This window comes from Anabas testudineus, chromosome 8 (assembly GCF_900324465.2).
Source record: "Anabas testudineus chromosome 8, fAnaTes1.2, whole genome shotgun sequence".
NCBI lineage: Eukaryota > Metazoa > Chordata > Actinopteri > Anabantiformes > Anabantidae > Anabas > Anabas testudineus.
In genome coordinates, this window is record NC_046617.1 from 15215565 (window position 1) to 15230562 (window position 14998).

At 37.2% G+C, this 14998-nt stretch overlaps 2 protein-coding genes across 4 annotated transcripts in view; one reads left to right on the forward strand and one right to left on the reverse strand.

The window, feature by feature from the left end:
- The window catches only part of LOC113168925 (septin-9-like), a 70286-nt gene that overhangs the window by 35270 nt on the left and 20018 nt on the right, over window positions 1-14998 (forward strand). The gene's annotated exons all lie outside the window — the stretch shown is intronic.
- On the reverse strand, window positions 4262-7623 carry LOC113169237. The gene is made up of 2 exons (XM_026370516.1): window positions 7087-7623; window positions 4262-5614 (listed from the first exon to the last, which is right to left on the reverse strand). The coding sequence occupies exon 2, from the start codon at window positions 5611-5613 to the stop codon at window positions 4804-4806; it is 810 nt and encodes a 269-aa protein (XP_026226301.1). The 5' UTR covers window position 5614; window positions 7087-7623; the 3' UTR covers window positions 4262-4803.

Below are 14998 nucleotides of genomic sequence, written 5' to 3' on the forward strand. Positions count from 1 at the left end.
TCAAAACATGAGCGCCCCTGACTTTATTTTAATGATTTTATCTGTGAAAGCAATAAGATTACCTGGATTTAGGAGTTCATATATGCCTGCAGCCTAAACAAACAGTTACATGTGTTAAATTAAAGAAACATTACATACATCATCAATGAAGGCATCCTTTACACATTATAGATGCATTAACCCATTTATAATATCAATCAAAGCAATATATATTATCACAGGTCTGATCCATTCAATTGTTATTTACAGTAGACCTGTCAAACTGTGTCATAGACAGCAGAGTCTGCAGGGTTTTAGTCAGAATAAACATTACTCTGGTCTGGTCTGAGCCAGTCATGACAGAGTTTGAGATGTGTCAATTTGCCTCTAATAACAACTGTGGCATATGAAGCTTGTAGTTCAATTTAAACTACAATTACAAAGTAAACAATATATGACAGAATTAAGTATACATGCAGAAGCAAAAGAAAGCATACATCAGTACAATCCCTGGCCGTCATTAAGGTGTGTGAAAGTATTAACTCTCTGATTCTGTTTCCCCAATTGATTTAAAATGTAAAAGTCCTGCTGGCTTACTGTTCTTTACTGTCTGTGACAAGTTCTGCCAACACTCCTTGGTTTAAAGAAATATTGCATATTGCGCACCCTCATTTCTTGTTATGTAGTACTGTCTTATTAACCGTAGTTATCTATCTACTTTAAGTAAAATAAAAACAAAATGAAAAGAAAAAAAAGGAAAATAACTGAAACATATTTACTGGTATCTGAGCCATTGACATCCCCAACATTTTGCCCGTTTTTTAGGATGTCAACAGGAAAATCATTTTGCATCTTTCTTCCCGCTGCACGTTGGGCTCTGTTGCGTGTGTTGGAGTGCCTTTCCTGGATCACAATAAACAACAGTAGTCCAAGGGAAGCAAGCTCACCCCATGTGTTTCTGATGCCCTGTAAATCTCTATCAGTAGCATCGCTTCCAAAGTCGTCTCTGAGCTCTGACAGAGAGTGTCTTTGGTTTTGACTCACAGAAAACTCTCGGATTTCTCTTAAAAGATCTGTAGTGACTTCGTAGGTATGTTCTGGATCATATTCTGCACCTTGATGTTGATTTGTCTCATAATGCTGTGTGATATACACTTGGTCTGCTATGTTTGGGTGACGGTCACTGACTCTAATAATGATGCGGGCCGTGTTTCTTCTCATATCTTCCATCCCGTGATTGACAACATAAGATGGAAGTTCTAGAGAACTTCCTTGATTGGGGTTACCAACAGTGTAGTACCGGTGACCTTGAGGGAGTGGGTCCAACAGCCTCTCAAAGTTGTTATAAGGATGTGACCCATAATCTTTATCGTTAGGGTCAAAGGTCAGCCATATGACATTATTATTGTCAATGCTAACTGTTTTGGCAAACCAGTGGAGCAACAGGAGACTGTATTTTGGCACAGATTGGCCGAAGTTGATTCTCTTCAAATCATTGATTGAATTAAGTCTTTGTACAGCTGACACTGAGGTCAGGGTGAGGAACAGAGCCACAGAGCAAAGGGCGACTCTTTGTGACATCTTCATCATCCTGTGTAGATAATTGAAAATATTTAATTATTCATTTATACCATTCGTAGATAGTCATATTCAGCTTTTGATCTTAAGCCCCAAATGTCTTCTGTGTATTGCAAACACAAACTAATTTGCCTTGCAGTTCAAGGACTTTTGAATGGGTCTGTATCCTTTTAATGTTAAGCTCTGTCAGTTTTGCAGCTGTAAAAAAATCAAAAACACGTATCTCATTGTCATTTCTCAAGTGAAGTTTTTTTTTTAATCCCATCTTTGCTTAAAAACAACTCATATTAAATTAAATAAAGAAAATGAGCGAGCAAAACCGAATGTTATACGATATGTGTAAACTAATTAATGAATTAATTATTATACCTTCATACCTTGTATTTAACTGTCATATACCTTGAACAGCCTAGCATAAAGTGCAGGTTTAAACATTTACTTTGAGAGGCAATGGAGAACAAAACAAACCCTAAACATTGTACTATACGCCTCAAACGCACAATACCATGTGTTTTGGTCGCTTTGGATAAAAGCGTCCAAAGGATTAAATGTAAATGTGTTTTTCACTTCGGTGTGAAGTTGAATAACGTTGCAAAAAAAGCTCAAAATGCTTTTACCTCTGCCCAAAATAAAGAGTAAGGCAAACAAATTCACACTTCAATCATTTTGCAGTTTCTTTTGTCATAAACGACTTAAAGGTTACTTATACACACCAACACTCTCTACAAACAACTGATATTTTTCAAGTCTGTCTTAGTTATAATAGTTAGTTGTAATAGTTTTGTGGCTGTAAATGCCAAAACATGTTTTACTTGTTTTTGTCATTGTTCCTGTTTATACAGTCTTGTAAAAATTAGACTAGTATTAGGAAAGGTAATTTCTTTCTGTGAATGTTTATTATAAGAGTCAAAAGTTCATTTTCCATAATAAACATGCCACTTTGTTTTCTTGCTAAAGCCATGGCAGAAATTCACAGAGTTGCACTGTGTGAGTGTCACATATGCCTAATTAAAGAGTGCTGAGACTTCTTGTTGGCTTTTTACAAACCTGTAAATACAAAACAAGGTTATAAGGTTATAAATTATTTCTGTTATACATTTTTGATTGAGATTTTGGTTACTCAATTGTTATCCAACTGTTGTTGCAGATAAATGCTTAACATAACATGGGTTAAATGTCAACCATGCTGAATGAAATCAAAAAAAAAAAAAAGGTCATCAGAAAATGAGAGTTTACCTTTGTTAGTTGGCTGCTTGAGGAGTTATGCTGGAGATTTTTGCTGCACTGCCGAGTAGTTCTCTGGTTTGTGTTTTTGTGAGCTCAGTCGTTACTTCTTGAAGTTACAGCTTATTAAAAAATGAAACCAGGAAGCCTTGGTAGTGATAATGTCACAGCTACAGCTAAAACAATACAAACCAGACTGGTTTACCAGTCACGTCAAGCTTGATAAGATAAAATGGCATGTAAAAAAGTATGTAAAGAGAGGAATGAATCTGTAAGTCATAGAACAGGAGTATTCAACTAAAATTTATAGAGCTCCGGTTACACAAATTTATTGGAAGCAAAGGTCCAGAAGATTGTAATGTCTAACTATTTACTGCGATTATATTATTAAGTAGCCTGCATGTAATCAACACTTGACTGTCAAATCAAATTAATTCAGTACAATTTAAAAACCTTTTAACAAATTTATTGTTAATGTAACATGAAACTGAGCATGTGGCTCAAGATCCTGGTTGACTGGTCTTATTGGGCTCTGAGACAAGCAACTTTCTATGATCCCACTTCAGATTTAAGTGGGTATGTGTGTTCAAAACCTTTGTGTTTTGTCTCATAATGTCATTTGACATTGGCTCTTTTAATAAGAGCCACAGTTTCTGAACATATCAGACACTGGTTTAGTGCTCCCAATGAGTAATATGAACAGAAAGGGGTCTGTCCATTCTGGATTTAAAAACTCTATTTTTGCCGTGCACTTTTCTCATAGGAAGGTGGACATACTGTGCCTACGAGACCAGGTGGAAAGGTAGCAAAGCTAGAAGCTTAGGATCAAGGTTCAAGTGGTTTTACCATGGAGTGGATGGGAAGAGAAATAGAGAAGAGGTTTTAGTCAAAAATGTTCTGGAGATGAAGAGATTGGATAGGGGGATGACTTTGAAGCTGGAAATTGAAGTTATGATAATCAGTGTTGTCGGTGGTTATGCCCGACAGGTAGGATGTGAGTTAGAAGAAAAGGAGAAATTCTGGTGAGTATGGTGATGTGATATAGAGCACCCCCCCTCATTGTGATGGGCAGGTTTGGTCTCCAGGACAGGAACACAGATGGCAGTAGGCTTCACAGAAAGGATGGAAATGGTTGTCAAATAAAATCTTTTCGAACCAGTTGTGCCTTTTAAACATAATTTTCACATTATAATGCAGAGAACCTTTCAAAGTGAAGACTGAGGTTAAATGCCTCACTAATATTGAATGGAAGTAAATCTAAATATGTATTCATAAAACAAGAAATCTCACCTGCATTAGCCTGCTGCTAGGTCTCTGATTTATGTGTTTTTGTGTGCAAGTGGTTGTAACTTGCTTTAGCTTAGTGCTTCCTCATAGATGAAATTGTAAAACAAGTATTGCTAGTGGTTACGGGTAAGCTGCTTCCTTATTGAAGTGTTGTGCTTTCATAGAACATTAAACTAAGATGCATATGCACACATTCACAGCACAAAAAAGGCTTTAATTTAAAAACAAAGTTGAAACTTGATTACCTATAAGCAAAATGATGTTAAAATGTTTTCAGTGTTAAATGGGTAAATTTATAAACAGTAATAAAATGACCAGTTTACTTGTGTTAAATTACAGAAACATCACATATATTATAAGTGAATGTATCCCTTAGACATCATAAAGCAATGTAAGACATAATTAAGTACACATACAGAAGCAAAAGAAAGCCTACATCAATACAATCCCTCACTGTCATTAAGGTGTATTAAAGTATTAACTCTCTGATTCTGTGTCCCCAATTGATTTAAGATGTAAAAGTCCTGCTGGCTTACTGTTCTTCACTGTAAGTGAAAAGTTCTGCCAACACACCTTGGTTGAGAGAAATATTGCATATTGTGCACCCTATATTTACTCTATGTAGTAGTGTCTTATTAACAATAGTTATCTACCTACCTCAAGTAAAATAAAAACAAAATGAAAAGAATAAAAAGGAAAATAATGAGGAAAATAAGTGAAACGCATATACAGAAATCATTGGCGTCCCCAACATTTTGCCTGTTTTCTGGGATGTAAACAAGAAAAACCATTTTGCGGAACAAAATGTATCTTTCTTCTCGCTGCACGTTGGGCTCTGCTCTGCGTGTTAGAGCGCCTTTCCTGGATCACAATAAACAACAGTAGTCCAAGAGAAGCAAGCTCACCCCATGTGTTTCTGATGTCCCGTAAATCTCTATCAGTAGCATCGCTTCCAAAGTCGTCTCTGAGCTCTGACAGAGAGTGTCTTTGGTTTTGACTCACAGAAAACTCTCGGATTTCTCTTAAAATATCTGTAGTGACTTCATAGGTATGTTCTGGGTCATATTCTGTACCTTGATGTTGATCTGCCTCATAATGCTGTGTGATATACACTTGGTCTGCTATGTTTGGGTGACGGTCACTGACTCTAATAATGATGCGGGCCATGTTTTCTCCTATATCTTCCATCCCGTGATTGACAACATAAGATGGAAGTTCCAAAGAGTTGTCTTGATTGATGTTTCCAACAGTGTAGTACCGGTGTCCTTGAGGGAGTGGGTCCAACACCCTCTCAGAGTTGCCATAATGATGCGAACCATAGTCTCTATTGTTTGGGTCAAAGTTAAGCCATATGACATTATTGTTGACAATGCTAACTTTGTTGGCAAACCAGTGGAGCAGCAGGAGACTGTGTTTGGGCACAGATTGGCCGAAGTTGATTTTCTTCAAATCATTGATTGAATTGAGTCTTTGTACAGCTGACACTGAGGTCAGGGCGAGGAACAGAGCCACAGAGCAAAGGGTGACTCTTTGTGACATCTTCATCCTGTGTAGATAATTAAAAATACTTAAATTTTCATCCATATACTCTGTTTGTGTGTGTTTGTGTTTGTGTGTGTGTGTGTGTGTGTGTGTGTGTGTGTGTGTGTGTGTACATTTAAATCTCTCTCTTAATATGTAGATAGTCATATTCATCTCTCTCTTAAACCCAAATAATAATAATGAATACTTTATTGATCCCGTTGGGGACATTGTGGTTGGACAGCTGCCAATACATGTTGGATCTACTACAGGCTTTCTGGTTCTTGCCCAAAGACGTCTCAGCAAGTAGCCGACTTGCTGAGGTGTGACAAAGAAAGACTGCTCCACCACCTGAACTTACGCTGCGCCGAATGTCTTCCGTGTATTGCAAACGCAAACTTTTGAAAGAGTCTGTGTCCTTACACACCTAATGTTAAGGTCAATTTTGCAGCCGTAAACAATCAATAACACTATCATTGCCATGTACATGGCGTATTTGCTTAAACAAAAATCACATTAAATGAAATAAAGAAAACATGGCAAATGTTCCAAGCAAGGGTAGATGTTGTTTGATATGTCTACATGAATGAATTCATTCATATACCTTGTATTTACCTGTCGTATACCTAGAACTGCCTAGCATAAAGTGCAGGTTTAAACAATTTCTTAGAGAGAACAAAACAAACCCTAAACATAATACTACATACACATAAAACACACAATACTAAATGTGTGTATTGGTCGCTTTGGATAAAAGCTTCCAAATGACTAAATGCAAATCTGTTTTTCACTTCTGTGTGAAGTTGGATAATGTTGCGAAAAAAGCTTAACAAAGTGCTTTTACCTCTGCTCAAAATAAAGAGTAAGCTACCAAATTCAGACTTCAGTTTTGCAGATGCAAAAGATTCATTGTCTTAAGCAACCTACAAGTTATACTTACACACCAACACTCTCTATAACACAACTGATATTTTTTTCCAAGTCTGTCTTAGAATAATAGTGTTGTGGCTGTAGATGCCAAAACAGGTTTTACTGTTTTTTGTCGTTGTTTCCATTTATACAGTCTTGTAAAAATTAGACTGGTATTAGGAAAGGTGATTTCTTTCTGTGAATGTTTATTTCGAGGTTTTTATGAAGTTGATACAGCAGCCACATCTAATTAAAAGTAGAGTCAAAAGTTTATTTTCCATAATAAACATGCCACCTTGTGTGTGCTGAAGTAATGGCAGAGTGATAGTAACACTGTGTGAATTTCATCTGTGCCTAATTAAAGAGTGCTGAGACTTGTTGTTGGCTTTCAGCAAACCTTAAATACAGTTCTATACAGAACAAGGTTATAAAGTTATAAAGTATTTATACATGATTTTGGTTACTCAATTGTTATCCAACTCTTGGTGCAGATAAATGCTTAACATAACTACATGGGTTAGATGTCAACCATGCTGAAAAACAGCAAATTAAAACAAAAATCAGTCATCAGAAATGTAGGGTGTTTACCTTTGTTATTCGACTGCTGGAGAAGTTACGCTTCTGTGTATTGCAGCACTGCTGCTGGGACGTGGGTGCAGCACTGCCAAGTAGTTCTCTGGTTTGTGTTTTTGTGAGCACAGTCGTTACTACTTTAACTTACCAAAAATGAAACCAGGAAGCTTTGCTAGTGATAATATCACTCAGTTACAGCTAAAACAATACAAACCAGACTGGTTTACCAGTCAAGTCACGTCAAGCTTGATTATATAAAATGGCATGTAAAAAAGTATGTACATGTAAAGAGAGGAATTAATCTGTAAGTCATATATTATACATTCTCAATCTGTTTATGTATTCAAAAGTGAATAGATAAATGCAGAAGGTTGACAGGAAAGGCATCCAACGTAAAACAAATCATCAACAAGACTTCCTTACCAGATTGGTCTCAGCCTGCGTTAACAACAACGGTCACTGGTGCTGTTGACCTACAGGGTGCTGATGAAAACTGAGCTACTGTTGGTTAAAGGAGTGGAGGAGGAAGGCGTGTTCGTAGGCACAGAAAGAAAAGGAAAGCCAAATGTGTAGAATGACAATAGGGACTTTGAATGTTGGGACTATGACAACGAAGGCTAGAGAGTTGGTTCACATAATGCAGAGAAGGAAGGTGGACATACTGTGTGTCTAGGAGACCAGGTGGAAAGGTAGCAAAGCTAGAAGCTTAGGATCAGGGTTGAAGTTGGTTTACCATGGTGTGGATGGGAAGAGAAATTGAGTAGAGGTTATTCTGAAAGAGGAGTTCGTCAGAAATGTTCTGGAGATGAAGAGTTTCAGATGAATGATGACTCTGAAGCTGGAAATTGAAGTGATGTTAAATGTTGTTTGCACTACAGGTAGGATGTGAGTTAGAAGAAAAGGAGAAACTCTGTCAGTCCAATTCTCTGTCATCAGAAGTGGAAAGTGGACAAGGAAAGTTGGTTGTGGAATAAGAATATATAGCGTTTTTAACGCTTTTAACAATTGTCATTGTCGCAAAGCAGCTTTACACAAGCAAAGAAACTATGGAAGTTTACATGAACAGTGAATGTGTAGGAATCATCATAATAATAAGATTGTCCCTGATGAGCAAGCCGTGGGCGGCGGTGGCAAGGAAAAACTCCATGAGAAGGCAACAGGAAGAAAACCTTGAGAGGAACCAGACTCAACAGGGAACCCATCCTCATATGGGTGATCACATACTACGTGTAAGGCAGCAGGCAGTTCAGATGCCTGCTGATGAAATCGTAGAACAAGTATTGCTAGTGGTTACATAGAAGCAGCTTCCTTATTGAAGTGTTGGCTCTCATAGAACATTAAACTAAAAAGGATATGCACAAATTCACAGCACAAAAAAGGCTTTAATTTAAAAACAAAGATAATATATATAGCAAAGTTGAAAATTAACAGATTATGTGTTCAAATGTTTGTCTTCAGTGTTAAATGGGTAAATTTAAAAATGACAATAAAATGACCAAACAGTGTTATGTGTTACATACATTATAAGTGAATGTATCCCTTAGACATCATAATTATAATATATGAAAGAATGAAGTACACATACAGAAGCATAAGAAAGCATAAATTGGTACAATCCCTGACCGTCATTAAGGTGTATTAAGGTATTGTGGTCCCTCATTTCTTGCTATGTAGCAGTATCTTATTAATCATAGTTATTTGCCTACCTGTAAAAGTAAAACAAAATAAAAATAAAAATAATAAAAAGTAGAATAAATAAAACGATATATCTACAGGTATCTGAGCCATTGACATCCCCAACATTTTGCCTGTTTTCTGGGATGTCAATAGGAAAATCATTCTGTGTCTTTCTCCTCGCTGCACGTTGGGCTCTGTTGCGTGTGTTGGAGCACTTTTCCTGGATCACAATAAACAACAGTAGTCCAAGGGAAGCAAGGTCACCCCATGTGTTTCTGATGTCCCATAAATCTCTGTCAGTAGCATCGCTTCCAAAGTCGTCTGTGAGCTCTGACAGAGAGTGTCTTTGGTTTTGACTCACAGAAAACTCTCGGATTTCTCTTAAAAGATCTGTAGTGACTTCGTAGGTATGTTCTGGGTCATATCCTGTACCTTGATGTTGATCTGTCTCATAATGCTGTGTGATATACACTTGGTCTATCTCTGTCTTCCCATGCTCACCTCCCTGACTCTAATAATGATGCGGGCCATGTTTCTTCTCTTACCATCCGTCACGTAGTTGACAACATAAGATGGAAGTTCCACAGAACTTCCTTGATGGATGTTACCAACAGTATAGTACCGGTGTCCTTGAGGGAGTGGGTCCAACACCCTCTCAAAGTTGCCATATTCTATTCAATTCAGTTCAATTCAATTTTATTTGTATAGCGCCAATTTACAACAGAAGTTATCTCAAGGCACTTTACAGTGTAAGGTTTAAGACCTTACAGAAAATATTTATACAAAAAATTAGAGAAATGGAGAAAACCCAACAATCCCATTTGAGCAAGCTTTAGGCAACAGTGGAGAGGAAAAACTCCCTTTAGAGGAAGAAACCTCCAGCAGCACCAGGCTCATAGTGGGCGGCCATCTGCCTCGACCGGTTGGGGTGAGTGGAAAGAGAAGAGAGAAAAGAACAGCAGGCAATAAAGACAACATCAATCATCAAGAACATTGGGCAGGTGAACTGGATTCTGGAGATGTACAGCTCCAGGCCGAGGATACCTGCAGAAAAGTACAGAGAGAGGGAGACAGAGAGGAGGAAACACAACTAAAAGAGAGAGAAGACACAAAGTTAATGACATGCAATGGTGGCGTTTGCATTGATACAGGAGAAAGGAGAGAGGAGAGGAGCTCAGTTTATCAGTAGAGGTCCCCCAGCAGATAAGCTATATCAGCATAACTAAGAGATGGTTCAGAGTCACCTGATCCATCTCTAACTATAAGCTTTATAAAAAAGTCTAGTCTTAAATGTAGAGACGGTGTCTGCCTCCAGAACCTGAACTGGGAGCTGGTTCCACAGGAGAGGGGCTTGGTAGCTAAAGGCTCTGCCTCCCATTCTACATTTGGAAACTCTAGGAACCACGAGTAAACCTGCAGTCTGAGAACGGAGAGTTCTGCTTGGAAGATAAGGAACTATGAGGTCTTTAGGATAAGATGGAGCCTGATTATTAAGGGATTTATAAGTTAGGAGAAGAATTTTAAATTCAATTCTGGATTTAACCATAATGATGCGAACCATAGTCTCTATTGTTTGGGTCAAAGGTCAGCCACATGACATCATTATTGTCGATGTTAACAGTGTTGGCAAACCAGTGGAGCAGCAGGAGACAGTGTTCGGGCACAGATTGGCCAAAGTTGATTCTCTTCAAATCATTGATTGAATCGAGTCTTTGAACAGCTGACACTGAGGTCAGGGCGAGGAACAGAGCCGCACAGCGAATTGTGACTCTTTGTGACATCTTCATCATCCTGTGTAGATAATTGAAAATATTTAATTATTCATCCATACTATACCAATGTTAGTCATTTCTCAAGTGAAAATTTCATATGGATTTCAAATCCCAAATAATTTCCTGGCCTGGAAATGAAAATCAAGCCTGAAAGGTGGATGTTATTTGATATATGTACATGAATGATTGCATAAATAAACCTTATTTAATAGTCATACCTAAACCACCCTGCCTACATAGGCTTAAACAAACACTAGTTGTGTTGCCTTCAAATAAAGTTACGACTTTTAAACTTGAAATCCTAAAAGGAATAGAGCTTAAACCTGTGTTAATCGGCTGCCTTAGAGTCTCTGTCCAGAGCTTCCGAGTGTGAGTTTTGCTTTTAGGTTTTATTTTCCTTGGAAATGAAATCAGGAAACGCGCATTGTTTGGTTACAGGAATCTCTGATGAAGTCCACTTCTGTATTAAAGTTGTCTCTTTCATGTCTTTGCAGTTTTAGGTAAATCTTTCTGTCAAAGAGATTCTGTGAGTCAAGAGTTTTAAGTTTAAAATTAGCCAGTGTTTATCACCTAAAATGCACAGTGAGGGGAGGAGGGATTGTAGGTTTTATTTTATTAAAGTTTACGGTTATATGTTGAATGCATGGTGGTATGTTATCATATTTGTATTTGTTGCCCTCCTTGTTATGTTAATATTAGTCTCCCTTGTTGCATAGAAAATTGCAGAATGTGGCATGAAGTCATGGGATGAGAATTGAAGATGCTGCAAAGCAAGAGATGCATAATTCTTATGTTTTAACAGTGTTTATTGTGTTTATTACATGAGAGCAAGCAAACATTAAAAAAATTAAATCACAAATAAAAAAGTTATTGTTGTACATTAATCAGTCCATTTTAAAATATGCATACCAAATCAACAAATGTTGTTTTGGTTCAGTTCACTATTAAAAAAAAAAAAGTTAAAAAGCAGAAAAAAAGAGTTTGTTGTAAAATTTCTAGTGGGGTCAGATCTTTTTAAATGTTATTTACAGCACATGTCAAAGTGTGTTACAGACATCAGTCTGCAGATTTTAGTACAAACTAACATTATATATCCTTAATTTGATGACTTCTTGATGTGGAAGATGTTCTCACCAGTATCCTGCACTCTGAATTTAAGCTGGATGACTCGTTGGTGACTCCGATCATAACACGTAGTAGAAAATTGTATTTTGTATTTATTTACAAACATATATCATACAAAGTCTAAAAGTAAAATCTCTTAAAATTAACTAATATAGTACATTAAATCAATACAGTCATTAAAGCACTTGGGTTCTAAAATGATGTCAACTTATTCTTTTGATTTGTTAAGTTGATCTTTGTCATTTTAAAGCACTCCGATCACACCTTGGTTTGTTCATTGTCTATGAATATGATCTCCCAAATTTATTGCCATCTACTTTTTGGTTGTGAGGAATTTAGCAAAAGAAATAAAAGTGCAAGAAATACAAGTACCACGCAGCAGATCAGCATAGCATTATCATTCTGCCTGTGTTGTATATGATGTCTGTATCTGATGTGGTTTGAGTCATACCTTCTTTGCATCACAATAAACAACAGCAGTCCAAGACCAGCAAGGTTACCCCAGTTGTTTCTGATGTCATTTAACTGGAATTCATTAATGTTTCTTGCGTATCGGTCTCTGAGAATTGCAAGTGGCATCTGGTTACCTCTCACAGAGACCTCTCTTATTTCTCTTAAGAGGTTCATAGAGATCTCATAGGTATGTTGTGGATCGTACTTTGTTCCCTCACCTTGATAATTCCAAAAATGCTGTGTGATGTACACAGCCTCTATCCTCTGTTGTTGCCGTCCTGCGTTTACCCTCCTAAACCCAAGTATGATCCGTGCCCTGTTTCTATCCTCGTTGCCATTATTGACATAATATGCAGGAAGTTGCACGGATGTTTCCTTGTAGATGTTACCAACAGAGTAGTAGCGGTGTCCCTGGAATTGGTCCAACAGCCCCTCAAAGTTACCATAATGATGAGAGCCATAATCTACATTATTTGGGTCAAAGGTCAGCCATATGACATTATTGTCAATTTCAACTGTGCTGGCTAACCAGTAGAGTAGCACAAGACACTGCTCTGGCACAGTTTGGCCAAAGTCAATGTCACTCAAATCCCTGATTGAATTGAGCCTTCGTACAGCTGACACTGATGTCATGGTGAGGAGCAGAGCTAAACAGGAAACTGTGACTCGTCCTGACATCTTCATCATCCTGTATAAACATTTAAAGAGTTTAATTATTGCTCTACATTACACATATTCAGTATATCTATATGTACATGTGTGACATATAGAGATAAAGGGTTTTATCAAGTGCCTTTATTTTAAATATATAATTTAGGGGACTCATTATTCTTGTTTTTAGAAGTGTCGTAGTCCCTCTTCATACTACTACTAATCCTGTAAGAATTAGACCAGGACCCGGAAATAACAGTAATACAATTTGTTACAAGGTTTTTATTAAGTTATTATTGGGCTACAGTTGTCTCATAGAATTAAACCCAGTACATAGACTCAAAAGATTTTATTTTCTTTATAAACATGCCATAAGATGGTGTTTACTCGCTAAGCTGTAGCAGAGTGGTGGTAAAAGAGTTAAATTTTATACTGAAATGTTTGACGTACAGAGGACACACCGGCTTCATGTTAGCTTCCAATAAACTTTTATACACAGAAAAAGTTTTCCTTTCACTTAAGAGTTGACAAAAATCTAAATTAATTATTTCTCTGTTAATCATGATTTCTGTTTCTCAATTGTTACCTAACTGCGTAGTGCAGAGAAATACTTAACAGGACTACAAAGGGGTTAATGTCAACCATGCTGCATGAAAGCAAAAGAAAACAAGAACCAGTCATCAGATATCGAGAGTTTACCTTTGTTAGTCTGCTGCTGGAGGAGTTACGCTGGAAGTGTGTGCTGGAAGTGTGTGCTGGAAGTGTGTGCTGTACTGCCGAGTAGTTCTCCGATATGTGTTTGTGTGAGCGCAGTTGAAGCTGCTTTTTAAGTTACAGTTTCCAGTGCTTGTGACGATTTTGTTACAGGAAGTAGCAGAGCTCTGTTGCAACGTGCAGATGGGTTTACTAGTCACGTCTGTGTTGAAATACAAAACTTGATTATACAAAAGAGTGAGTTTAAAAAGAGAAATGAATCTGTAATTCAACTTGACATTTTAAATGGTTTGACAGTGACTATGTAACACAAACTGAGGAACAAAAGGATTTGTAATAGACTTGATATGAAACTGTATTTGCTAATCACAGCTCAGTTTCACATCAGTTGCTTTTTGTATATTTTTCTAACTATGGTATTGTAACTACCATTGAAAGTCCCTCAACATGAATGTGACATGTCTTTTCATATAGATTATGGTTGTTTTGCCAAATTTTACATTCATCTGTTATTTTATCTGCAGAGGTGTAGAACCCCACCCGTGACTAAATTCTCACTTCCACCCACTGAAAGTTTTCTTAAAAAGCAAGCGAGCACATGCTTTAATACCTCTTACAAATAGTGGAGGCTTGCTTCATAGCCTGTTAGAAGTTTTGTCACCACCTGATTCTCTGCTCCCTACAACCTAATACGTTTTGCTAGCTTCCTGATCCTCATTGTTCTTAAAAAACACATCTTGTCTTTCATGTGCAAGGATATTGCTCCATTAGTACCAGTCGTCACCTCAGGTTTTATCTCAGCTCTGGTCCTGAAGAACTCTTGCAGATGTTGCTGAACTTTCACTGTCCATGTGATTGTAAATTTTGCTGTGTCCCTGTCTATTATGTTTTTTAAAGAACTTTTCTGAGTCACACTAAACAGCAATGCAAGATAAGGATATTTCCAAGTTTCACAACACCCGGGTAACTGGAAATCATCAGCATTACTTACATATTCTGCATTGAGACCCCACAGTGAATGTGGTTGATCTGTCTTAAAAGGATGAGGTTACTGTTGAGGTTACCAACAGTATAGTACTGATGTCCCTGAGGCAACAGTCCCTCATGGTTGTCATAGTCATGTGAGTATTATTGCCTTTTTAGAACAAACGTTAGCCACATATCATCAACCAAACCAATGGAACAGTACAAGACTATGCATGGGCACAGATTTGTACATTTTTTTCAAATCAGTAATTGAATTGAGCTTCACTTGGTTTAGTTTCTTGTCCTGACTGATTGGCCATCCTGCATAGTTTAAAAAGTTGTTAGCTACATAGTTCAGCCTCACTGTGAGAATAATAATAATAGTAAATGTACTTGTAATGTAATTTATGAATAAACACACATGCGTTATTTTATTTAGTTACATGTTAATCTTAGTTACATGTTAGACCACTAACCCTAACCTCATATTGAGGTTTTGCTCAATATAATTAACAATGGTAATACTGGCTAATTAATTATACTGATATTTGAAAGGTATCTCTGTTCCC